The sequence below is a fragment of the Accipiter gentilis genome, chromosome Z, assembly GCF_929443795.1.
Source record: "Accipiter gentilis chromosome Z, bAccGen1.1, whole genome shotgun sequence".
Taxonomy (NCBI): Eukaryota; Metazoa; Chordata; class Aves; order Accipitriformes; family Accipitridae; genus Astur; species Astur gentilis.
In genome coordinates this window covers 17,878,515-17,901,536 of record NC_064919.1, presented here as the reverse complement: position 1 = coordinate 17,901,536, position 23,022 = coordinate 17,878,515, and the positions used below count along the sequence as shown (strand labels likewise).

Genomic DNA, 23,022 nt, shown 5'->3' with positions numbered 1-23,022 from the left:
GGAAAAACTGTGGCATCTGTCTCCTGCTGTCTTTACATCAGTCAGCATCAGATGATGATTTGGCCCAAGTCAGATTACAAACTGTGTGAAATATAATTGACTGTAGAATACGGGAGATAAGGCTGAAAGTAGCTTCTGGCCTTAAAAATTCATAAGGAGAGAAACTTCATCCTACCTTCCTTGATTTTAAACTGCATAAGGCTGTGCCTGCTGCTTAAAGCAGGAATTCAGAAGCTGATGCTGTCCTATTTCTTTCCTGACAGAAAGTACATCTCTCGGCTCCTTTCCACAGCAGGTAAGCCAAGCCTGCTATCCACATCTTCCTGTTGCCATGACTGACGCCTCTTCCTTTTCTTTTTCAGTGAGGAAGAGAAGACTTGCAGAGTTGAATGGCCCTATTTTTCCCAAGTGCAGAACTGGAGTGTAGTTCTTGACTGTGGAGGTCATTCCTGGTGATCTGTGCTACACTGTGGAAATCTAAGGCAATAAGTGCCTTGACAGAGTATTTGTGGTGCCTCGGTTCTGTTTTATGCACTAACAGTTTAAATTAACTAGTGGCTGTAGTTGAAGATTTTATCCAGTAGGACTGTTGATGTTTTCTGTAGAGTTGGAAACTATTCAAGCCAATTTCATGCAATCTCAGTTTAGAGTACATCCCAGTGTAAAAGTGACTCAATTAACCTGGGACCTAATTTTTCTATAAACTTCCTGCACGGTGTTTCATACAGTTAGGATGTGGTATGCATGAGTGAAAGATACAACTGTTCCACACAAATTATAGAAGTATTAAAAAATACTTTTTTTTTTTTTTTTTTTTCCAAATTGATCTCAAGTAACTGCAGAGGAGCAACTAGTTTAACAAGCACTTCTACTACCTGGAAACATGGCTAATTTCAAGAATTGTGAATCACAATTTTTTACCAACATTTGCCAAGTCAGTTAGTGGAGATGCTGTTTCAAATGCATCCCTGTGTTTCTCAGAAAAAACCTGATCTCTGCCCCCTGATTAAATGGAACTTAAGGCCACGAATTATAAAACAGTCTCAAAAGTTGAGCGGTTTAAGGTGGATTAACGTCTTTCTATGCTGTGCGTGTCTGAAGAAAACCATCACCTTCAGAGATGTGATGCAAATACTAACCCCACAGAGATGGCCAAACTAATCAGCAAACCAGAGCCCTCTCCTCTAATCCCCACTCCCTTCCTAATGTTAAAAGCGTGTGTCCAGATAGCCACTGGAAACAAGTCAAATTCTCACTCTTTGCTGTTTTGTCTAGATGACCATGTCCATTAATTAAATTTTGTTCTGCTAGGGATTGTTCCTTTTACTGCCATCCCTAATGTCTGCATAAATGCAACAATAAATGCTGTGCCATAGAAAAGCTGTTCAGAGAAGTACCCCAACCCTGAACTTGCACTGTGTACAGTCTGACAGCTTTTTGTCAGTCGACCACCCATCATCTAGCCTGGGAGGAATTCCCCATAGGCTTGCATAGCTCCCAGACACGCAGTGGATTGAACCCAGCATTATCCCATTCAGAACTCCTGCTATTAAAGTGGGTGGGAGCCTGCTCAGTAAGAAGAGTCTCCCAGCAGAAGCATTGCTATACTGAAGCCTTATTCTTGGTCTGATGACAACATGTCCTAGAAAACATTGTTACTTGCTAGAAATCTGTCTGTACATGTCTGTTGAGAGTGAAGTTTTGCAGTCTTTTACACATATTCCAGCAAAAGTCCCACAGATTTCTTCAGAGCTTATGCACAAATACCACCCACGATTTAGCTGTGGCCGATGAAGCAGAGAATCACTGTACTTTCAGCAATGTGGGAAACATATTTGTTGCTCTTCAAAACTTAATAAATGCGCCAGTGGTGTCAAACAAAATGCTTCACTATAGCTTCTCCCCCCCCCACCCCAGCAAGTTTCATATCAGAAAATGAAAAGAATACAGAAGAAAAATACTTGAAAACATATAAAAAACCAAAAACCAACAAACTGGCAGACAGCCTCTTTCTTCCATATGCACTGCAAAGACTTCAAAATGGTCAACTAAATCATCAAACCACAGACACATAGTTTCAGCTGAGCCATCCACTCAGATTTACATGGTATGGGCTCAGCACTTCCATTGGCTTCAGAAGAACATAAATGCTTCTTATCCTGGGAAATCCTGATGGTACTAAGAAACCCAGACACACAAGGAGATGCATCTGCAGAGCAGGGAGCATTACCATGCATACTACAACATTTTTCCTGAAAGAAAAAAAAAAAAAACAACCAAAAAAACCAGAAGAACCTTGTCTTGTGTTTCACTGTAGCAGCATCCAAATTAACAATGCAGCCCAAAGGTGTATTAAGCTGGCAGGATCACTCCGTGGTCCTCAGTTGATCCTTATAGAGCTGCTTTACTGAAAGATGCATGCAAGCGCTGTCCAGCAATGGCAGGCTGTGCTGAGAGGCATCAGGTCTTGTGGTGAAAGGCATCAAGCTGTGCAGCAATGGAGATACAAAATGGTGATATTTAGGAGCAAATGGATCACTGTTTGTCCCAGCAGCTTTCCAGGAAAAGAGGAAAAAGCCATCTGCTGACTGCAGCATCTGGCAGTCACAGCCAATCCTGCTTAACTCTCACCTCTCCTGGAGCTAACTTGCCTTCTCTCAAGCATTATCACTGAGGTGCCTGGATCCCACCACACAGCATTTCACATGGCAAGTCCTTATTTGTATTAATCTGATGAAACTAATCCAGAAGCCAGGATACAGAAGCTGCTCATGGGCTAACATGCAAGAGGGACGTTAAGGATGTCTCTCAACCCTTCTGCAGCAGAGGGAACCTGGCTTTATGGGCCTCCATCTGTACATCTCAAACCCTTCTCCTCCCTTGCCTTAGTGCAGCAAGGACCAAAAGAAGCTCCATGGCTCCCCTCTGCCTTTGAGGTAGAATGTCCAGCTGACAGGAGCTCTCAGGACAATTGTACCTTCTAGCCAGGTATACCACATGGCAGACAGCTAGCGAGGTTTCAGCATTTACCTCTGCAGAATTAAGCACCTCCAATATAACAGGTGAAGTGTATTTATGCAGTACTTTTTAAAAATTACAATGGAAACAATAAAGGTTATTTATCATCATAGGAGTTTCAGAAGTTTACATATAAAATATAATTGTTGCCATTCTGTACTGGCAAGTGATACAGAAACAGCCTTCCAAATAGATTACAGTGTTCCAGACTTGCTGATAGACTGAATTATAAAATTGTGTTCTTTTTAGCCTAATACATGAAGAAAAGAGTGTAATATGCAAGTTGGGGCACTCCTGTCAGTGCTCTAGACCAGGCCTGCAAGTACCTCAACAGCACAGAAGTTAACTGGCCAGCAAAGCTTGGGAGGCAACATGCCAGGGGACCACGGGTACTGCTTAGACTTCTGCTGAAGATGTCTACTGATAGGAATTTTCCAATTGCTTCTCCAGTATGGACTGTGCACAGATTTACTATTAAATACCATCCTAGAAAACTTCCCAAAGGAGACATTCATAAGTTCCCAAGTTTTGCTTCAGGAAAGGAACAGTCATAAAGACAGTTGATGAACCCTTGATTTCACGGTAGCAATACTGGAAGTAAGAAGAAATGCTTGCCGTGGCTTTAATGGAACCAATGCCCATGGCCTTAAGTTGCTAGTCAAGCCAACAATGCAGCCTTGCTGAATTCATAGCACTGTGGGAGAAAGTTACAATCTACATGAAAATAACATTGCCCTAACTGTCATTAAGCAACTGCAGAAACCCGAGTAAACTGTTTTCTTGCTTTTAAAAGCAGTTGCCAGTAAAAACCCCCCAAAAACCAGTATTTTGATCTCCTAATGACTACTATTTAGTACCAAGAATGAGAGTAAGTTTCAAAGACATTTTTCAGTCAAGACACATCTTCTACACCATTTATAAAACCCTTTTGTACATTCTACAGCATCAGGCACAGAAAGCAGCAGGTGGAGAAGTTCTTTGAGTTCATATGCTGTGTATCCCTTCAAATTCAAAGACAATTTTTCCACTAATAGGAGCTGGAAATTGCATAAACATCTCACAGCTTTTGAAAAACTCCACCCACGTTTACAAAGCACAAATGCTGCCCAAATCTTGAATTATTTAACTTGGGTAAAGGACTTTGCAATCCCCTTATAGCTGTTGCTGACATTTATGCACACATCAGCATCACTTCCAGTATCATAATGCTGGTATTTTGACAGTCTCTGTGCTCCCCTCTCTGTGTGCCTCAGTTTCAACATGCTTCAAGCTGTTGGGTTTTTTGTAGTGCAAGCAGAGCTGAGTCCTAGATATTTCATGGACAAGTTGAGGGAAACAACAGTTCCCGGGAGACAGAGCATTGGAATAAGCATTACTTTTGCCGTTCATCCTACAGGTCACACTTAAGAAGTATGGCTGGGCAGACAATATCTGTGGGCCTTTGCTCCATTTACAAGAGGGGTCACTTCAGCCTGCCCTTCGGCCAGTTTTACACAGAAATCAGTGACTTCAGGTAACTACCCCTTCCTTCTCACTAGCATAAAGTAAGAGATGCAGGCAGTTGGCATGTACGTGGAAAATATCTTCAGCTCTAATCTGGTCATGTACCCACACGCAACTGATCTATCTGCTGTTTTCACACCCTAGCACTAGTTATTGAAGCAAATCTGTGATCAATGGAGAGACTGTACAGATCCATCTCTGTGCAGGAGGAAAAGAATGGAATTGTTCTTATGTCCCTTCAGTTTCTTTCAAATTGTGAGCAGCTGTGTCCCACCGCACATACTCTGCTTCAAAATCCCCATGGTAGAGGCCATGCTACAAGACTGTAGCCAGGGAGAGGAATCCTAGAGTGCTGGTGATGGGTTTGGGCAGTCTGGTAATTCACAGTCAAGTAATGGATGGTTTTCAGGGCATACTCTAGGCTTAAAGGCAATGTATGAACAAGACTTTCCAAGCCAACACATTTTCATGATTCCCAAACCTAACTGAATAGCAGATAGGGATCTGGTCATAGAGCCCTTGGCATTATCACATATCAGATTAGCTAATGAAACAGCTTAATCTCTTCCTGCGTCCAGCATTCTTCGCGAGACATGTTCAATAGGTACCCTTGGCCTTCTCCTTGTACATTCACATTCCTCCTTAAGTGTCTGTCCTGAAGCCCTTGAAGTCACCTTGAGTTCCTTCTCTTGACAAAGAGGACAGCAAGCTGTAAGACCTTTTTTGTGACAACTTGGACATGTCAGGACAAGCTGCCGGCAGTGCTGGCTGGAACAAAGTTTATACTGGTCCCACAGCGTCCCACAGTATCTGCATGCTGGAGGGAGGAGGAAAAGAGAAAGTTAACATCCACATTGCCCCATCTGTCCCCCTTGCAGAGGGTTCTCCATGGCACCATGGGGCTGCAGACTCTCATTTAAGTGGCTATCTGTTGTCTTCCAGGTTTTTAATTCCTGCTTTAGCTTGATCTTCTAGAACCTATCGAATTTTTAAACTTCTGGTTTTTATGTAAAAAACTTAGGATGGCTGTCTCTCAGGAAAAGAAAAAAGTGCTCACTCTAGTTCAGATTAGACAGATTTAAAGATTCTTGCTGCCAAGACAAGAAGAAAGATATGCTGGTGGTAATCAAGCCAGTACACAGGAACATTACCTGCTGGGGAAGGGGGTGCCATGGGGCTTCCTTCCACCTAAAAGCAATGGCTTGAAGTCCTTCCAAAACATCAAATGGGTTTTAACCCTTTAACTGAAAGTGACAGCCGAGTTTAGCTGTACCATCAAGAAGGTGCATACTCCAACACTTCCACTTGAAACTTCTGTAGGGATGGCTGTGATGTGTTCTGTTGTGTGATCTGTTTCTACACCAAACCAGGCCCCTTCAAGATGTATATGGTAATTGCACAGAAGGAATGAGATGTTATGCTCAAAAAGTTACCCACTCAGAGAAAAACCAGCACTGCTTCCTAAAAAAGGCTAGAGCCAAATTCCATCTATTTGTACCTGGCAACTGAGAAGAAGAAAACAGGTATTTAATTTCAGTATCTGAAAAGTGACCCCAGCCAGAAGACCAGGCAATGTTCTTAACTTCAACTAGAGGTCACTGAAAATTCTACAGGCTACAGAAACTTTTAAAGCATGAAAATAACAAAGTGCTGTAGAGCTCAGTGCCACCACTCTCCCAGTGCCTGGCAGTCTGTGCTGATGTTCTGTGAGATTACTGGAGCAGAGAAAAGCTGACAGCAGGAGAACTATTTAATGCTTCGGTCACTTGGCCTACCACAGTCTGATAAGCACTGTGGGCACCAAGTGGGTAACAACAGCAGTACTGCTTGACATACATCTCTATAGCTGCAGATGGCTCATAACAGCAGCTGTCCTGCAGGGGATGCTTCCTGTTACTGCTCCACTTTGAGGGAACTCTGTTTAGTGATCCCCTTTTCTCTCATTTCTGTTTTATGTATTAAAGCCATAGAGTTGATAATCATCATGAAAAGTGACAGCACTAAAAGACTGAAGCGAGTATGAGGAAGAACTACACAGACCAGTTTGGCTGCCCCTATCCTGCACATCTCTGTGGAAACGATTGCAATAGCTTCCCAGCCTTTTGCACTTACATCATCTAGTCCTACCTGAGATGATATCTTCATTGGAACAAATGGCGTAGCGATCATCAAATACAAACAGCTTCCCCCTGTAGAATCCATCTGGAAACTCTTCCAGGTACTTGTGGATTCCACCTTTTAGCTGGTAAACCTCTCTGCACACTGCCTGTTTAAAGCATATTAGCAGAAAAGCTGAAGGACACAGCAGCAGTAGTGGTGTGCCAGAGTTCCCAAAGCAAATGTCAACACCAGATGTCAATGAAAAGCAGCAGCTTCTCAGTGACCATCAGATGGTCCAACAACAACTCTAGGCAGTGCCACCAGGGATTACTGGGCAGCTCCACAATGCTGGCTTGTTGACATGAACCCAAATGTGCATTTAATCTTACAGCCAAAAAAAGGCTGGTAACACCTCCTCAGCTGAGGGAGGTTTGCTGCATCACAGATCAAATGCTCTGGAACCTCTGTGAACCTCTGCTTATTCTTGTTTCATGTACTGAGCTTTTGGCAGGAGCACAATTTCTCAGGGTTCACACTGGTGCAGCAGAGAAAAAAAAAAAAAATATCAAGGTTTAAATCTCTGGAGAACATATATGTGTGCTGTTCCCTTGCTCTTGGAGAGAAGGATCCAAGAGAAGAGTGGGATGAGCACAAGTAGAACAACCCAGAGTGCTGGATTTAATTCCACAACACTGGGAAAGCACTGACCACTCTGAGATGCTCAAGCTGTGCGGTAATGACCACAGAGCATAACCTACACAGAGCTTGTAGAAACACTGCAGAATGCTCTCAAGCCCTCCTAAAACACCGCTGCAGTGGGCAGGGCAGACTTACAAATACCTCTTCTCAGCAAATGGATTATATAATTATTTTCAGAGAGCAGTCTCTGCTGTGAGACTTGTCCACGCAGATCATCCCGAGCTGCATGAAACTACCCATGTCCTTGACCAACAGCATGAGGCAAGCGTGCATCAGAGAAAGTTATCTCCCCACCTGCTCATTGAGCAGTTTGTGCTCAATAAGAATTTATCGGCAAAAGACAGGCGCCGTTAAAGCAGTCTCAACACCCTGACACTTGGGCCCTCAGAATGACATCTCACCTTGCTCCGTAGGTAAGCAGAGCCTCTTTCACAACGAATCCCTCCCGTGCAGTACATCAGGACACGCTTGTCTTTAAAAAGCTCCAGGTTTTCATCTACATAGCTGGGAAAATAGCTGAACTTCCTGATATCTGGAGCCAGACAGCCCTGGAAATGTCCCTGCAATAACAACAGATGGCCATACAACTGGTTACAAGCAGTCTTACATGGTAAGGTCTGTGCCTCGAACTAGAGAAAGTAACAAATCTTTGGGCCAGAACACTCAGATCACTGTCAGCTGCATTTATGCATCAAAATACCTGTTAAAATCTGTGAGAGGATTCGGGACACAGTTTCTCTCCTCATCCAAATATAAAAGAGGGAGGTAATAGAACAGAACTGTCAGAGAGAGGATGGGCTACAACAGTGCAGGAGGACTGGTAGGTGTGACAGCAGGATGTCCCTATTCTTTTTGACATATGGGACAAGGCAAAAATGCTGGAAAACATCCTTACAAATTACGCTACTTTTACCTCAGACTGTATCATATTCACTGTTAATGTTGTATGGACCACTTTATCTTCCTCCCGCCCCAAGCTGTATAAGCACTTAGTCGGGCAGGCTCCATGCTAAGTCACTAAGCAGGTCCTTTGCTGCTTGTGTCTAATACTCATTACTAAATTGAACTTTGTACATATTACAGTCAATCTGGAATATGGAATCTCTTCTTTCAATAAGGTTACACCCTCACCTTCCCCCAGCACCTGTAACATACTGCAAGAAGCAGGCAAACAATACTTACTATTTTACTTTCATAGAAGTTCCTACAGTCCAGCAAGACGGTATCACTTTGTCCTTGACTGGCCTGAGACAAATACTGTTCTACTTCTCTATGAAATTCCTGAGGGGATAAATGGATTCCTTTAACAAAAAAAAAAAAAAAAAGGAAAAAAAAAAAGGAAAAAAAAAAAGGAAAAAAAAAAAGGAAAAAAAAAAGGAAAAAAGGGGAAAAAAAGAAAAATAAGAGAAAGAAGTGAGAAGCAGAACTACAAAACAATGTTACGTATGATCTCACTGATCCAGATTCTTCTCAGATTTCCAAACAAAAATTTTCTGTGACGGTTCACAGACTTTTAATCCCAACTCAACCAGCCAAGTTTATCCATGTTTGGCTTCCTGCTGGCAAATGAAAGAAAACACAACACTGTTCCACATGACAGAAGAAGTAGCAGACAGGCGCCTGTCTCTATGATCTTTGTTATGTCCCCCTGGCAACTCTTACAGTTGTGAAAGAAAGAGTGAAAAATATTTCCCTTCCCTTTGCTCATCTTTCATTACATTTGGAGGTGCAGAAGCAACAAAAATGCAGTTTTTTCAATGAAACTCTTCTCTGCTGCTAAAAATGGAGAATTTCCGTAAGCATTTATTACTTTCAGTACAACTTCAATTTACATAAAGTTTCTCAGCATTCAGCTTGCTCAGGACTTAGGACTCCCAACCTACTGAAAAACAAAAAACCTCCCGCACCAAAATCCCTTACCTTATTAAAAAAATAACCCTACAGGCAACCTGCTAGAGTAGTGGGAACCATCTCCACAAAACATCATGAAATAGGAGGATAAAAGAAAAAAAAAGAAATAAATATCCAAACATACATCCCACAAACTGCCAAAAAATGGGGGGGAAAAAAAATCCTCTGCCAAAACCACAAAAAGATGCTGTTGAAATTTACCACCAACAAAATCTCTTTGAGTAAAAAGAGCCCCAAACTGCTCTGTTAATTGCTATTTGCTGTGCTCCTGCTTACCACCTACGTAACTGTCCTCATAGCAGATGCATAGCCAGTAACATCTTACTGGGCATAATCCATATGAAGCAGCTACGCAGCCTGTGTTACGGGGGTGGCATGAACCTGATGTAGAACTTCACTCTGCTTTAGTGTAAAAGGCAGGAGCATGGCTGTTAACTTCAACAGAAGTAAAGCCAAGTCAGCAGTCCCTAATATAGGAACATGTATATACTCAACTGTAAGCTTCAGCGGGATTCTAGCCTTTTCTAAAAAAAACTCCCAGCATCCACAACACCAGAATGCACTGGACTCACAAGAAGACTCCATGGAAAGCTATTCCTATAGCTGTACCAAATACAGCTTGGTACTTACTGCAAGCTAACTACAGTGGCAGAGCACTGGAGCTCTTTATATGGTATCATTTCTGAGCAGTCTCAAGCACCTGCAGAATATTTAGAACAAATATGAACATATTCATGTATTGAAATGTCTTTCCTAACCATCATACATAGTTTCACCTTACATCTGCCTTTAGCAGGTGTCAATGACTTACTCCCTGACTAAAGCACAAGGTATGTCCCTACTCCAAACCAAGGTAACTGCTTGATGTCATTTGAACTATTACTGTTTGCCACAAAACAGAAAGTTAATTCTAAATTTTTTTGAGGCAGCTGAACACTTAGCAACCCAAAATCTGGGCCAGCAAATTCCCTGCACCAGTAACTTTTGACTACCAATAAGAATTCAATTTCTGTATCTACTTCTCCTGGGTCCTGGCCACTATGCAGAAGGACATTATTTTGATGAAGGTACTTTATTCTTCACTTACCTCTCACTTGGGGGAGAGGCTTTATTTTTCATTAAATCAACTTACCAGTTTCTTTATAAGACACTATCTTTGGATCAATGCCCATAGGTACAATTTCTTTGAATACTCCAACTCGAAGGTCTGGGAAACAGTGAGCTCCTCCTGCACTGCTCTAGGAAATGAAACACAAAACCAATCCACTAAAATTTGCCAGGTGTCAAGATTGAAATTACCCACTCACTTTAATTTCTACAGCTCACTAGAATACGAAAGTGTCTCAGTGGCTGAGGGAAAGAAATGTCTCTCCTGCTGAAATCCAAACTCTAAATCCTGAGGTTTAGGCAGTGGATCCCTACTGCAACCTGGCAGACAGGTGTCTTAGGCGTAATGACTACTCTGCAGGCGAGACAGGCACCACTTGGCATGAGGTGCGGAGTCACCGAGGAGTGATAAGGAGGACATGTCTTAGAAACAATGTCACTAGTACCTGTCATGAGAAAGTCAAGGCCCCTACAGAGCATGCTGACCCTGACAGGAATATTAAATAACCTCCAGTAATGGATCCTGTTGACACATCTGGGCCCTGCAGTTCTCTTCAGCCCTGATGCCCAACCCAAGGACAGCTAGGCCTGCAGTCATGGCACGTGCGATGGAAACTGCAGAAGTTCATGGGTTTGAAAGAGACACATGGAAGGTCAGCCAGGCTAAAGATTTGTCAACAGTGGCATCTGATACCCCCAGCCCCTCCCAAACTCAAGAGCAGGATTTCCCCTTTGGAGGTCTCGGCAAGCCCTTTTTGGTAGGCACCCCCACTGCAGGCGACAGGAAGTGAGAATTTCTGCAGGGCTGAGCCTCAAACATGGCTTAGACACTATCAAGTATATCAAAGAAAAGTGCAGTGCTGTGGCACTTGTCCCAGCTATCACGGAAATGAGTCTGCAGCACCTACAGTGGCCACTGAATATTTTTGTAGCCCCACGCGCAATTTTCACTCCTCTATCCCCATGTCTTCATGGCACAGGGACCTGAAACCCCCACTTACTTGGGTATACAGCATGCGGAGGAACTGTGAGACAGAAAATACCACCATGTACTAATGCATGAATGTTGATGCCCAGAGAGATCACGCAGGGTTGGAGGTTTTACCAAGGTTAAGGAAAAATTCCATCCCTGTTCTGTTTTTGCATCCACACATGACTGTAACTAACAGGTCACATTTACTCTTGAAATTGAGCCAAGCACAACAGACAGTTAAAAAGCTAAGACTGAATCAGCACTGCAGCTCTACATGGGATTTGAGTTTCACAAGTTTCACTAACTCCTTTCATCTAGATATTTATGGAAAAAAAAATAAAACTGTGTGGAAAAGAAAAATGCCATAAAAGCAGCAGCTTTCCTTCCTCACAGAGAAACCAGTACCTACAGTGCTGGGGCAGCAAAAGCCTACTAGAATGCCATACGGTGCCAGCCACAGCTGCCATCACCATCTGAAAACAGCAATCAGCACATATGCTCAGGCTCAAGCAGAAGTTAGCACCTCACTCTCCCTCCAGTCAGGCACTAACTGGAGTAGGGAGAAACCTCTTGACTCTGCCTCTCTATATTCTGTATTCTCTCTAGAAGACATCCAATTCATGGAACTGACAGTGCACCTATATGGACACCAAAGCCCGCGTGAACCTAAACCAGTAGGCTAGGGAAGGATCTCAAATCAGGGTTAAGAGGAGAGTGTGGGAATACTCTGCTTGCGTAAGTGTATGTTGTGATGCCTTGGTTTTGGCAGTCGGGTTGGAGTAAATGCTTGTTGAAGAATGGTGGGGCTGAAGCACACTCCCTCATTCACCTCTATGGGGGGCTTTGCAGCTGTACCCATAGCTGCCAAAGCTCGTAGCAGCTGCTATCACTGCTCATGATAACTGCTACTGCTGGTGAAAACCAGCAGAGATAACTAAACAAAACAAGGTTAGGAACCCTTGGCTTAGATCAGTGCTGGGAGAGCAGAACTGCTAGAGCAGAAGTAATACTACCAAGAAGCAATGTGCTTATTTCTCAGAAATTAAATGTCCTGCATTAACAATGTCCATGTAGAAATTATTTTTTCATACCTTGAAATCCTCTTGACACAAAATGTCTTTGAACAGAGGCTGGGAAAGCATAACTTCAATGTAGAGACTGGTAGCTACTTTGCTTCCACCAACTGTCCCGTTAATCCCTTCCGAAGCAACTCGTACCTAGAAGGCAAGAGGACAAACCAGGGCTAATGCTTAGTAACAGCAAAAACAGATCACAGTGAAATTAGCAAAATATGACTGGGTTACAAAAGGCAGACACAGAAATATGTTCAGAAAAGAGACTACTGAGGAAGGAAGGAAAAAGATGGTTATACTGAAGTTGACCATAAAAAAGACAGTAAATAAAATAGGAATAAACCCCCAGGAATCACTTTTGAGCCATTTCAAAAGAATGACATCAAGACAGTCAGAAAAGTTTGTGCAATAAACAGAGAAATGCTAACTGGTTAACAGGCAAATCCTGCAGTCAGCATTAACATTCCCACTGGAAGTCTGCCTCAGGAAGAACAATGGGATTGTGCCCAATGACTCACACAGCTAAAAGGAAAATGTGAATATGCATAACATTGCATGTAATATTAAATTCCAGTGTGAGTCATTTTATCTCCAGCACTGACAAATGAACAAAAACTGTGAAGTGGTGAAAAAAAAATAATTGAATATAAGAGGCAAGGAAAAAAACCAACTGGCTGAGAAGGCAAATGCTGTACCTGTCCTGGAGATGGAAAAAAAATATTAAAAATTAAGAAAAATACCAACCACCAGACAAGACAGCTGAGCAAATAAAGAAGTGACTGCATCAGGACATTTCACCCCCAGACCTATACTGACGTAGAACAGGGAAGGTGCCTACCATTGGCAGAGAAAAAGAAGCTACTTGGGAAGACAAGTCAAAGATAAGAGTATTCTCCTGCTCCAGGCTGCCCTCTTGAAAAATCCTCCTCCCCACAGACAGCCTAGGAACATCAGCTTCGTGAGGCTAAAATTCACCTTTGCCCACAACCTCAAAAGGCCAGTTAGATGAGCCAACTCACCTCCTTGGTCAGTCTGCCAGGAATGAAAAGAACAAAGATGCTGTGCAGGAATGAGCATTGCTATCTTATGGTGTGGTCCAAGGTGTCAGTTGCTCTCATCTCATTCCTGACAGTATGAATTACAGCTTGGTGGAGTTGTTCTGACTGGAGGACCATTGTGCACTGAGGAGTTAGTGATACACATAACAGTTAACCGGAGCAAGTCCAGACCCATGCTGCACGGCACTGCACCTGAAGCCTGGCCTTCAGGCTTTGTTGTACTGCACATATCCTTAGCCACAGGACAAACCCAGCCCAATAATCCTAACAGACATGCCCGCATGCAGCTCCCTGTTGATGCCAGTGATTATGCCACTTGCATGTCCTTGCTTTTATCTAAAAGTGCATCAAGAGGTTCTCATGTGAATAGCCTTTCTGTTTGACAGTCTGAGTTATGAAAAGATTTGTTTTCCTGTAAAAAAAATAAAAATCTTTAACAGTTAAAATAATGGAAATGGGGTAACCCTTGCAAGGACAAGGTCTGCACAGTGTGCTGTGTGTGGATCAGAGGCTCGCTCAGTGCTGCACAACTCAGGGTTCCCAGCATCGAAAGGGATATAAGATTATCTGTATTATTTTCTTTTTCTTGGTAGCATTAGCCCTTAAATAGCATTTTAAATGATACTTCACAGAGTCTGAGTGCCTTTCTTAATGGGATCATAACAGACTAGCACCTTCTGGTGCAAAACACTTGGTTCTCCGCAAGCCCCATCATCCTGCACTGAGCAAAGAAGATGGGTTTTTGTTAAGAATACAACCATTGCTGAAAACCTTACCTTGCCAGTGAGATGCAGATGCTGGCACAGAGCCTTTTGCCAAGCACAAAGTTTCTCTGGATCCTTCACCTCACAGTAACAGTAATACAGAAGTACTTCTCCCACCTTGCTGTCCATAGCATGGCAATGATGAACAAATAGGAAAAGGATGTTAGGGTTGAAAGCACAAAAATGTACTATTAGCAGTAACCATTCAAAAAGCAGGCAATTTTCTTCTGGCAGATGCAGGGAGAAAAACAAAACCACAAACAAACTTTGGGAGTATTAGCACTGCTGGGTTTGATTTATTTCAAAGAGAAAAAATATGAACTAAAAAAACCTCCCACATTCCTAGTTCTTGGGACTGGTTACAAAGTGAACTCATCTGTGCTGCATGGGACATCTCTGCCAGTGGCATACAGTGCGCTCACTCAAGTTTCTCTCAACACACAGGAAACAAGAACTGCTGGTTTCTGTGCACACAAGTGTCCCACTAAATGCTTAATTTGACAAACTTGCACTTGAAAATTCAAGTGCTTGAGCTATCTGAAATTAAAAAGCTAAAATTTTCAGTGAGATTGTGTGTGCTGGCATTCCGAGCAGCACAAGCCAAACTCCTTCACAGTCAGAAACATTTTTGTGAACCTATACTCATTTGTAACTAACGAGTCCTTAAGGTACTTGAATGAGCAGAGAAAAGGGACCTGCGCCAAGCATACCCTGATGTTCTGCTCTTCTCTGTTAAGGTCCTTCCTTACTCATAGATCTAAGCCACTGTGTATGTCCTCGTTTTGGCTGGCATAGAATTATTTTTCTTCCTAGTAGCTGGTATAATGCTGTTTTGGATTCAGTATGAGAAGAACGTCAATAACACACGGATGTTTTCAGTTGTTGCTAAGTGTCTTTATACTAAGTCAGGGATTTTTCAGCTTCTCACGGCCAGCCAGCAAGAAGGCTGGAGAGGCACAAGAAGCTGGGAGGGGAGACAGCCAGCCAGGACAGCTGACCCAAACTGGCCAAAAGGGTATTCCAGACCATGGGATGTCATGCCCAGTATATAAGCTGGGGGGAACTGGCCTGGGGGGGGGGATCACTGCTTGGGAACTAACTGGGCATCGGTTGGTGGGTGGTGAGCAATTGCATTGTGTATCACTTGTTTTGTATATTCTTATCCTTTTATTATTATTATTATTATTGTCATCTTATTATTATCGTTATTATTTTCTTCCTTTCCGTTCTATTAAACTGTCTTTATCTCAACTCACGAGTTTTACTTTTTTTGTCCCGCTTCTCTCCCCCATCCCACTGGGGGGGGGGGGCAAAGTGAGCGAGCGACTGCATGGTGCTTAGTTGCTGGCTGGGGTTAAACCATGACAGAGTAACACCTGTACAGGTCTGCTTTAACAACGTGGAATGATACAGCTCTGACAGTTCCATCCTCTGAAGTTCCCACCTTCGCCATCCAAAAATGCAGCATATCTACTTCTTTATTGGCACAGCTGTAATTTGCATCTTTTGTACACGGCATGAGCAGTCGTGAAAGGAATTCAAATAAACCGCGCGACTCCTGGAGGGTACCTACACCTGCTGATCTAACGATGTGTCTCAGGAAGGTATCTGAAGCCTTGGAAGATCTAAACAAGTACCAGGGAAGATTCTTTCTGTATCTCGAAGTGTCGCTTGACTGAAGTTCATAAAAAGAAAAAGCAGTCCTTGCAGAAGACCGTGTGAAGCCTAAGCAGCCCAGCAACCCCCGCCCCGCCAGTACCAGGCCTCCAAACTGCTGCGGGACTTCTTCTTACCTTGTCAGGTCATCGTAGCTAACGCGGCTTGTGTCCGGCAGCGTGCAGGTGATCTCAGGAGTGCTACAAGAGCGCCCGTTCAGCCCGTCCGCACCGCCCACCGGCACCGGGCCGCTCGAGGGGCTCGCTTCAGCAGCTGGCAGCCCTGCCTGCTGCCCGGCGTCCGCCGTCAGCCCCGCCTGCCGCCCGATGTCTCCGGCGTGCTGCAGAGCCACATGCCTGTGAATGCCGGGGAGCTCTTCAAACGCCTGCCGGCAGCACCGCCACCGCACGCCCTCTCCGCCGGCGGGACACCGGCCTGCGGCCGGCACCTCCCTTGCTTTGACGAACAGCGAAAAGGCCTGAAACGCACCACAAGGGCCACCCGTTACCAGCGCTCGCCGCCGCCGCCGCCGCCCGGGACACCGCCCCCCGCCCCGGGCCGGGAGGCCGACCCCGAGGTCCGCCGGGCGCCCGCCGCCGCCAGCGCACCCGGGCGCCCGGCACCGACCCACCTTCCTCCGGGCGAAAGCTCGCTGCTTCCTGCCGGCGACCGCCTCGGCCGCCGCGCTGCCCCGCGGCGACCCCGCGCCGGGCGGCGGCGGCGGCGCCGCCGCAGCCTCGCCCTGCACCATCCCCGCCTCAGGCAGGCGGCCGGCCGGAGCCCCGGAGCGCGGGCAGCGGAACGACCGGGAGCCGCCCGCTGCGCTCATCCGCGCCGGTCCCGCCCGGCGCCACCACCCCCGACGTCATCCACGCCGGCGCGCGCTCCGCAGAGCGGCGAGCGCAGAAGCGCCGCGCCGCGCCGCGCGCCCTTCGCCCCGGAAGCAGAGAGGGCGGCGGGGCGGAAGCTGGTCGGCGGAAGGACCGCGCTCCTCTCTGGCCCGCGCGAGGCGTCCCAGCTCGGCACGGCCGCCGCTTTCCCCCCCCCCCCCCCCCCCCCGCCATGTCGCGACGGCGGCACAGCGACGACAGCGACGGTGAGCGCCGCGGCAGCCCTCCCTCCCTCCTTCCCACCGGCCGGCGTGCCGCGCCGCGCCGCGCCGCATCCCCTCCCCTCCCTTCCCCTCCCCTCCTCTCCTCTCCCCTCCCCACCCCACCCCCACCCCGTCTTCTTCCCCCCCATCCCCACCCGCGGCCCCCGCAGGTGGCGGGGACGGTGCAGGCCGGGGCCGACCGTCCCGTCCCGCCGCGGGAGGAGGGGGTTGGGCGGGATGGAGGTAGGCCGGGGCGGGGGCTCTCCGGCGGTAACGGTGTGCTCGGTGTGTTGGCGCAGGGCAGCCCCACAAGAGGCGGAGGACGTCTGAGCCGTCGGAGATCGAGGAGAGGCTCGAGTCGCTCATCTGCAGGGTGGGAGAGAAGGTAGGCGGGCCGCGCCGGGGCCGGGGCCTAGGTAGGGGCCGGGGCCGGGGCCGCCTCGGAGCCCGAGCAGCAGCTCGAGAAAGCTAAAGTGGCTTGTTTTTTGTTTTTGTTTTGTGTGGTTTTTTCCCCTTATCTGTGTGTTGTGTGTTAGCGGTTAATCTGTGCTAACCGCCCAAAAAGAAAATACGTTTTTTTCATGAGATAGCGGGAACATTGTCAGCTTCTGTAAAAAGGGCAAGTGCTTAATCAGGAGTGTTTTCTCTTCCAAACAATGATAAGCAGCCAGCTAATAGTTATGACCTTGGATCTGTGGATGTTGTTGCTGGTTCCAGTCTGCCAAGCATACTTGGTCTGCCTGTGGCACTCGTTTCAAGTCCTGGCAGGATTTGAGACTAATAGAAAGGTCTGTGAAAGGAAAAGGACAAAAAGGGTGGTGCACTGAAAAACAAGTCGTGAAGGTGTTTCATGTCATGCTGTGTCATTAATCAAGGCTCAATCACCTTACCAAGATGTCCCTGAGGCAGTGTAAGATCTTGCATCCCAGGGGAGCACTGGGGTTCCTTGAGGGGGACGTGCAGCTCTTCTAAGGAGTAGCTGCTGCTTCTTTCAGGCAAGTGAGGTTGGTTCTTTCCTCCTAACAGAACTGAATCGTTGCTCTGAGAAAGGAGGTGACGTAAAAGGATGCTCTTACCCAACTTCCTTGTCTTGCACATGAGAGTCGGGGGCTGGTTCGTATTGCCTGGTTGATGATGAAACTTTTTTTTATATTTTTTATTTTAGAGTAATTCATCTTTGGAGAGCAACTTGGAGGGCCTAGCTGGTGTTTTGGAAGCTGATCTGCCAAATTACAAAAGCAAGATACTAAGAATACTATGTACTGTGTATGTATGCAGGAGGTCTGGGAATCTGGGAGGTGCTTCTCTGTGCATAAGTTTATGTGTTTAAGGTAGTTTAAATGCCAAGAATGGGTTTAGTTCCCAAGTGCTGTTATAGTGTAGACTTTGTTTTACTACAAACAAAAGAAATAGTGGAATAAGCTTGGTATGAACTAGGTGTTATTCAAGGAAAATACCTCTTTACGTTGCTTTGACTTGAAATGTGTACAAAGATTCAAAGCAGATAGAAGACACCTTAGAGCTGCTCTTCGGCAGCAATGCAAATGCAGTGATGCTGGGCAATATCCTCTTTCCCAATGAAATGTGCAAGAGCACCGAAGCTGTTGGCTGCTAACACTTATTTAGTCTTATTATTTGTGCTGGTTTTTCATTGCCTGTTCCTGTTCTCTGGCAATGAGATGGTCCTGTCTCTGTAAGCCCATTTGCTAGAGGAGGGGAGCTGGGAACATGAAGAGCTGAAAGCGGGCTCTCCACTAGCTGACAGCTCTCCTTCCTCTCCCTAGCAAAGTGCAGGAGCAGAGGTGCCCTGTGTAAGGATCACTGAGCGGTGTCTGAGGGAGGGGTTATGCAGGGTCTGCAGTGGTAAGTAGAAATATGAGGAAGGGGTGTGGTGAAGAGGGTGAGTGTTTCAGTCCTAGCCTGTGCTATGGTTTTGGAGATACTTTAGATTTATTTTGTAGCAATGTTTGTTAATACAAGGCAAATAGTACATTTTTTTTCCTATAGCAGTAAGATACTTTTGAAAGTACACGGTTAGCTTACATGCATACAAAAATGGCTCAGGAAAAGTAGGACCTGACCTTCCCTATGCTGTGCTTAAAATCAGGTACTTTGACTTGAGAGACTTGGAATCAAAATTAAGAGCGTAAAATGCATATGCCTATTGTGTAATCTTGCTGATTATGCTGTGTAATAAAATAAAATTATTTCTAAATTACGAACTTAAACAACTTCTTACATCCTTGCATAAATTCTGTCACTTATGTTATTTGACCAACCCTCTGGAATACTTAGCAGTTAGATACAAATGAAAAGCAAATACCTTAAATGTACTTGAGAGTGGCACCTGCCTTTCTAAATGACTGTAGTTTAAAAAAAAAATAAAATTGTAAAATACTAACCATGGGATAGAACTGCGAGATCACCCTAGCGCTTTTTTCTTATTTCCTAGTGAGACAAGTTTAATTACAATAAGCAGATTCTAAGATGCTATGCAGTTGCCAATTGGCTCATGATGAATAAACAATTAACACTATGTTTCTTTTTCTGTGTCAGTGCACGTCTGTTACCAGAAAAACTTACTGTTTACACAACACTAGTTGGGTTGCTGAATGCCAGGAACTACAATTTTGGTGGAGAATTTGTAGAAGCCATGATTCGTCAGCTTAAAGAATGTCTGAAAGTCAATATGTATAACGAAGCTGTGCATTTAGTAAGTGTTTTTTTGTTTGTTTGTTTTACATTTTTGCTCATCCTTTTTCTCTCCTTCTCCTTTCACCTTTTTGTTGCAGAAGAGCTGGGCCTTTCAGTGTGTATTACAGTCTTTTCCGGCATCAACATGCAGTGCACTCTAGATATACCAAGAGATGTGTATTGTGTAAGAAGTATTTCCTTCCTCAGGGGAGAAAAATATTACAGTTGCAAAATTGACTTGCAACTGTATATTTTCCCAGTGACAAATTAATTTGCTCTAAACAGAGGTGCCCCCCCCCCCCCCGCCCTGTTCTACAGTCAAATGTATCAGATAGATGAAAGTCATGCACTTTTATTGTGTTCAGAGGTGTATGATCTCCCTGTGGCTCCCAAGGGGAAAAAAAACCAACCCCAAACTGAAAAGAAAACTTAACAGTGTGGCTCAGGTCTTGCTGCTTATAGATTTTGTCTGCAAAAAAGTATTAGGACTTCAGCGGTGTCTGATTTAGAAGCCCAGTGCCAAGCTCCCCAGCTTCTTTTGAAGCCCACTGGTGAAAATTAAGATTCTAGTATTTCAGTGTATTTTGTCAAGAGACTGCTGTTCAACTATGGGACACTTTTGCTAATAAAATCCTCATTAGAAGTCTGTGCTGTCCTTTGGCTTCAGCTTCACCTTTTCTGGTCACACTCATATACAACTGACTTGTGAGAGTAACAACTTTGGGAGTGGCAGTAGAAATCTTTCCTCAGCTTTGTCAAAGACTTTTCAAAGACTATTCAGAGCAATGAATATCTGGAAGGTAAGAAAGAGTTTGGTGCTCTGTGAGTACTGAACTGTCTGCTTACTTTCCCAAGACGTCTTCCCAATGATTTGCCTTCAGATCAAAATACCTGTGTTGGTTTTTTGGACAAAGCTTTGTGAATGTGCCTTTAAGAAAAAATGAGCCTTTAGGAAACAATATAGGAGATTTTAATTGCTAGAATTTCAGCCTGTTATTGTCTGTTAAGATGGTGGTGATACTGGGAGAGCTTGGATCCTACTAGGGCCTTGTTTAAGTCTGAAGGCAGGATACAAATCAAAAGAGAGGAGAGAGGAAAAAAAGGGGGGGGGAGCACTGCTCTGCCCCAGGTGTTTTCTACTTAAATTCCCACTTCTGTCAGTCTGAATTTCTTACTAGAGTGCAGCCAAATCAAGGATATATTCCTACCTTGCATATTTTTTCTTCCCAGGCAAATAAGGTCATTGATTCCCAGCGCGCCATCAGTCTGTCGTGTTTCAGAAACCTGAAAATGCCAGCAGTTTTTACATAGGCTCTCTGTGTAGCTGTCTGTATTTATGAATAAATAATTGTAGAAATTAGTCATGTGTAATGCCATACAGATTCAGCACTGCTGTTCCCTGATGCACATCTGGACTCACGAAGCAATGGATCAATCCGTCTTCAGATTTTAGAAGTTTTTTTCCTTCCACTTCTGTAATTTTAGTGATCTGATACCATTTAGAGTAGATAGAAGCACAAGGGTTTTTTTCCCTGTAGTATCAATTTGCATGTCTTTGAATGCATACTGGTGTTTCCCACCCTTCCTTAATTACAAGTATTATCCTTGCAATGTTATTGCAGTGAAACAGACTACAGACATTATAATGAATGATGTATTAGGCAGCACTTACGGTACTTCTCTTCCACGGTTGAAAGGTGGGTCTGTACAGTGTGCAGTATTTCTGCCTTTGTAGTACTGAATGAATATTGTACTTTTATTGATGGTTTGTTTTAGTCCTTTAAGTGATGTTTATTTGTTCTTACGCAGTCAGTTTAGAAAGTATGCTTTTAAAACATTTTTTTTTGGTCTTTTTTTAGGTTCGTTTTCTGTCTGATCTTGTGAATTGTCACGTAATAGCTGCACCTTCAATGGTAGCTATGTTTGAGAATTTTGTGAGTGTGACACAGGAGGAAGATGTACCCCAAGTAAGCAAAAGATCTGTAGGCTGTTTTCACAATTGCCGTTTTCACAATTTTTCTGTGCCATTGCTTCTGTATTTGTGCTTAGAACAGTGAAATTTTAGAGAGTGCAAGTTAATTGGACTGTCTTGAGCAGTTTCTTTAGCATGAGTAAAAGAAGCCTGTGGCAGTTAGAAAATACATGCATACAGTAAGAAAGTATGGTCCTTTATAGTGAGGTAGCTGAAGTGAATTCATTTTACATTGGCAAGTGCATAGTGCCTGGCTTGTTCTGCTATATTGATGATTTGCAGGAGGACTGTGAAAGTGATACCATTTCTTAAGTCTGCTTGTCACAGTTCAAGTTAAAAATTATTCATTTCAAGCAAGAGTATATTTTTTTCATGGCTTGGCAATCCAGTCTTTAACTGCTGGTCTTTACATGCTGCCAAAATAATAGTTTTGCTAATGTCGTAATTTAAATTAAAATGGAGTGTGTGTACAAAATCTTTTGGAGCTTACTTGTATACTTAGATTTCAGTATATTTCTTTCCTATAGGTGCGGTGTGACTGGTATATGTTTGCATTTCTGTCGTCTTTGCCTTGGGTTGGAAAGGAGTTATATGAAAAAAAGGATGCCGAAATGGATCGCCTCTTGTCTCAGACAGAAAGCTATTTGAAGTAGGTTGTAACCCATTAAAAATACTCTTATCGGTATCCAAGTCTGGATTAATACCTTTGATTATTGCTCACTTAAAAGTATTCTAAAGTCTTAGGTCTGAACCATTCTGTGGGAGGAAAAAAACCCCTGAAAATAAAACAGGTGGAGAGATTTTTTAATTTGAAAAGTTTTGTTTTCTTGTCTAGTTCTATGATATGTTGAAGGTCTTGTTCTGCTCATGCTGGAGCAACTGCAGTTGTAAGTGTGGTGTGAATACTGATAGGTGGTTGTGTTAGTTCTCTGCAGTGTGACTGCTTTCTGTCTAGGTGCTTCAAGTTAACATTTTTGTCAAGGTATGATAATGGAGATATTTTAAGTAATCACAAAGCTGGTTTTTATATATTGTAGACTTTATCAGCTGAAGACATCAAATAGTAGTACACTCGCAATAAGAAAAAAATTGTTGCCCTAAATTAGTCTTTTAAAGGTCAGGTTTTCCTTCCTATGCAAACAGACGCCGTCAGAAGATTCATGTACCCATGCTCCAAGTCTGGACTGCTGATAAACCACATCCACAAGAAGAGGTGAGTGGACTTTACGTTGCATTCTTTCAGAAGGTTTGAGAAACAATTTTTTACTGAGATGTTCTTTTACCATGAAATTAAAAGGTACCTCTAAAAGTATTAATGCTTTGAATTGTCTCCTGTTTGTCATTAATTCTAACAAGACAAGTTCTACATGAGGAATTCTCTTCTAGGTCGTGAGTAGAAGA

The 23,022-nt window shown here is 44.1% G+C and overlaps 3 protein-coding genes across 11 annotated transcripts in view; 2 read left to right on the top strand and 1 right to left on the bottom strand.

Annotated features, from left to right (window-relative positions):
- Positions 1–1,380, top strand: part of TMOD1 (tropomodulin 1) — a 30,409-nt gene extending 29,029 nt beyond the window's left edge. For 6 of the 7 annotated variants that reach the window (XM_049794636.1, XM_049794637.1, XM_049794638.1 and 3 more), the window contains one exon: positions 363–1,380. In XM_049794636.1, the coding sequence (XP_049650593.1) occupies positions 363–427 (65 nt within the window). In that variant the 3' untranslated portion in view covers positions 428–1,380. The remainder of the gene's footprint in view (positions 1–362) is intronic. The other variant, XM_049794640.1, reaches the window with a different exon arrangement.
- Positions 1,381–1,389: 9 nt separating this feature from the next.
- TSTD2 (thiosulfate sulfurtransferase like domain containing 2) lies at positions 1,390–16,694 on the bottom strand. Of its 2 annotated transcripts, XM_049794632.1 has the most exons (9): positions 16,494–16,694; positions 16,000–16,340; positions 14,219–14,327; positions 12,403–12,528; positions 10,364–10,469; positions 8,503–8,621; positions 7,722–7,880; positions 6,649–6,787; positions 1,390–5,338 (listed from the first exon to the last, which is right to left on the bottom strand). In XM_049794632.1, exons 1-9 carry the CDS (start codon positions 16,689–16,691, stop codon positions 5,079–5,081), a joined length of 1,557 nt encoding a protein of 518 aa, XP_049650589.1. In that variant the 5' UTR covers positions 16,692–16,694; the 3' UTR covers positions 1,390–5,078. The 2 variants fall into 2 exon arrangements, with proteins under 2 accessions (XP_049650589.1, XP_049650590.1); XM_049794633.1 differs by lacking the exon at positions 10,364–10,469 and having other exon boundaries at positions 8,503–8,601.
- A 128-nt stretch (positions 16,695–16,822) lies between these two features.
- The window catches only part of NCBP1 (nuclear cap binding protein subunit 1), a 32,611-nt gene continuing 26,411 nt past the window's right edge, over positions 16,823–23,022 (top strand). For both annotated transcript variants that reach the window (XR_007505019.1, XM_049794556.1), the window contains exons 1-7: positions 16,823–16,958; positions 17,255–17,340; positions 18,121–18,221; positions 19,512–19,668; positions 21,509–21,616; positions 22,149–22,270; positions 22,765–22,834. Coding sequence is in view for 1 of the 2 variants with exons in the window: in XM_049794556.1 (XP_049650513.1) it covers positions 16,925–16,958; positions 17,255–17,340; positions 18,121–18,221; positions 19,512–19,668; positions 21,509–21,616; positions 22,149–22,270; positions 22,765–22,834 (678 nt within the window). In the remaining variant the exon portion in view is untranslated. The remainder of the gene's footprint in view (positions 16,959–17,254; positions 17,341–18,120; positions 18,222–19,511; positions 19,669–21,508; positions 21,617–22,148; positions 22,271–22,764; positions 22,835–23,022) is intronic.

Coding starts and splice junctions, on each gene's coding strand:
- TSTD2 (XM_049794632.1), bottom strand. CDS start 16,691: ATGAGCGCAGCGGGCGGCTCCCGGTCGTTCCGCTGCCCGCGCTCCGGG. Junction 14,328..15,999: donor AGCTACGATGACCTGACAAG/GTAAGAAGAAGT, acceptor TGCTATGGACAG/CAAGGTGGGAGAAGTACTTC. Junction 5,339..6,648: donor CAATGAAGATATCATCTCAG/GTAGGACTAGAT, acceptor TCCTCCCTCCAG/CATGCAGATACTGTGGGACG.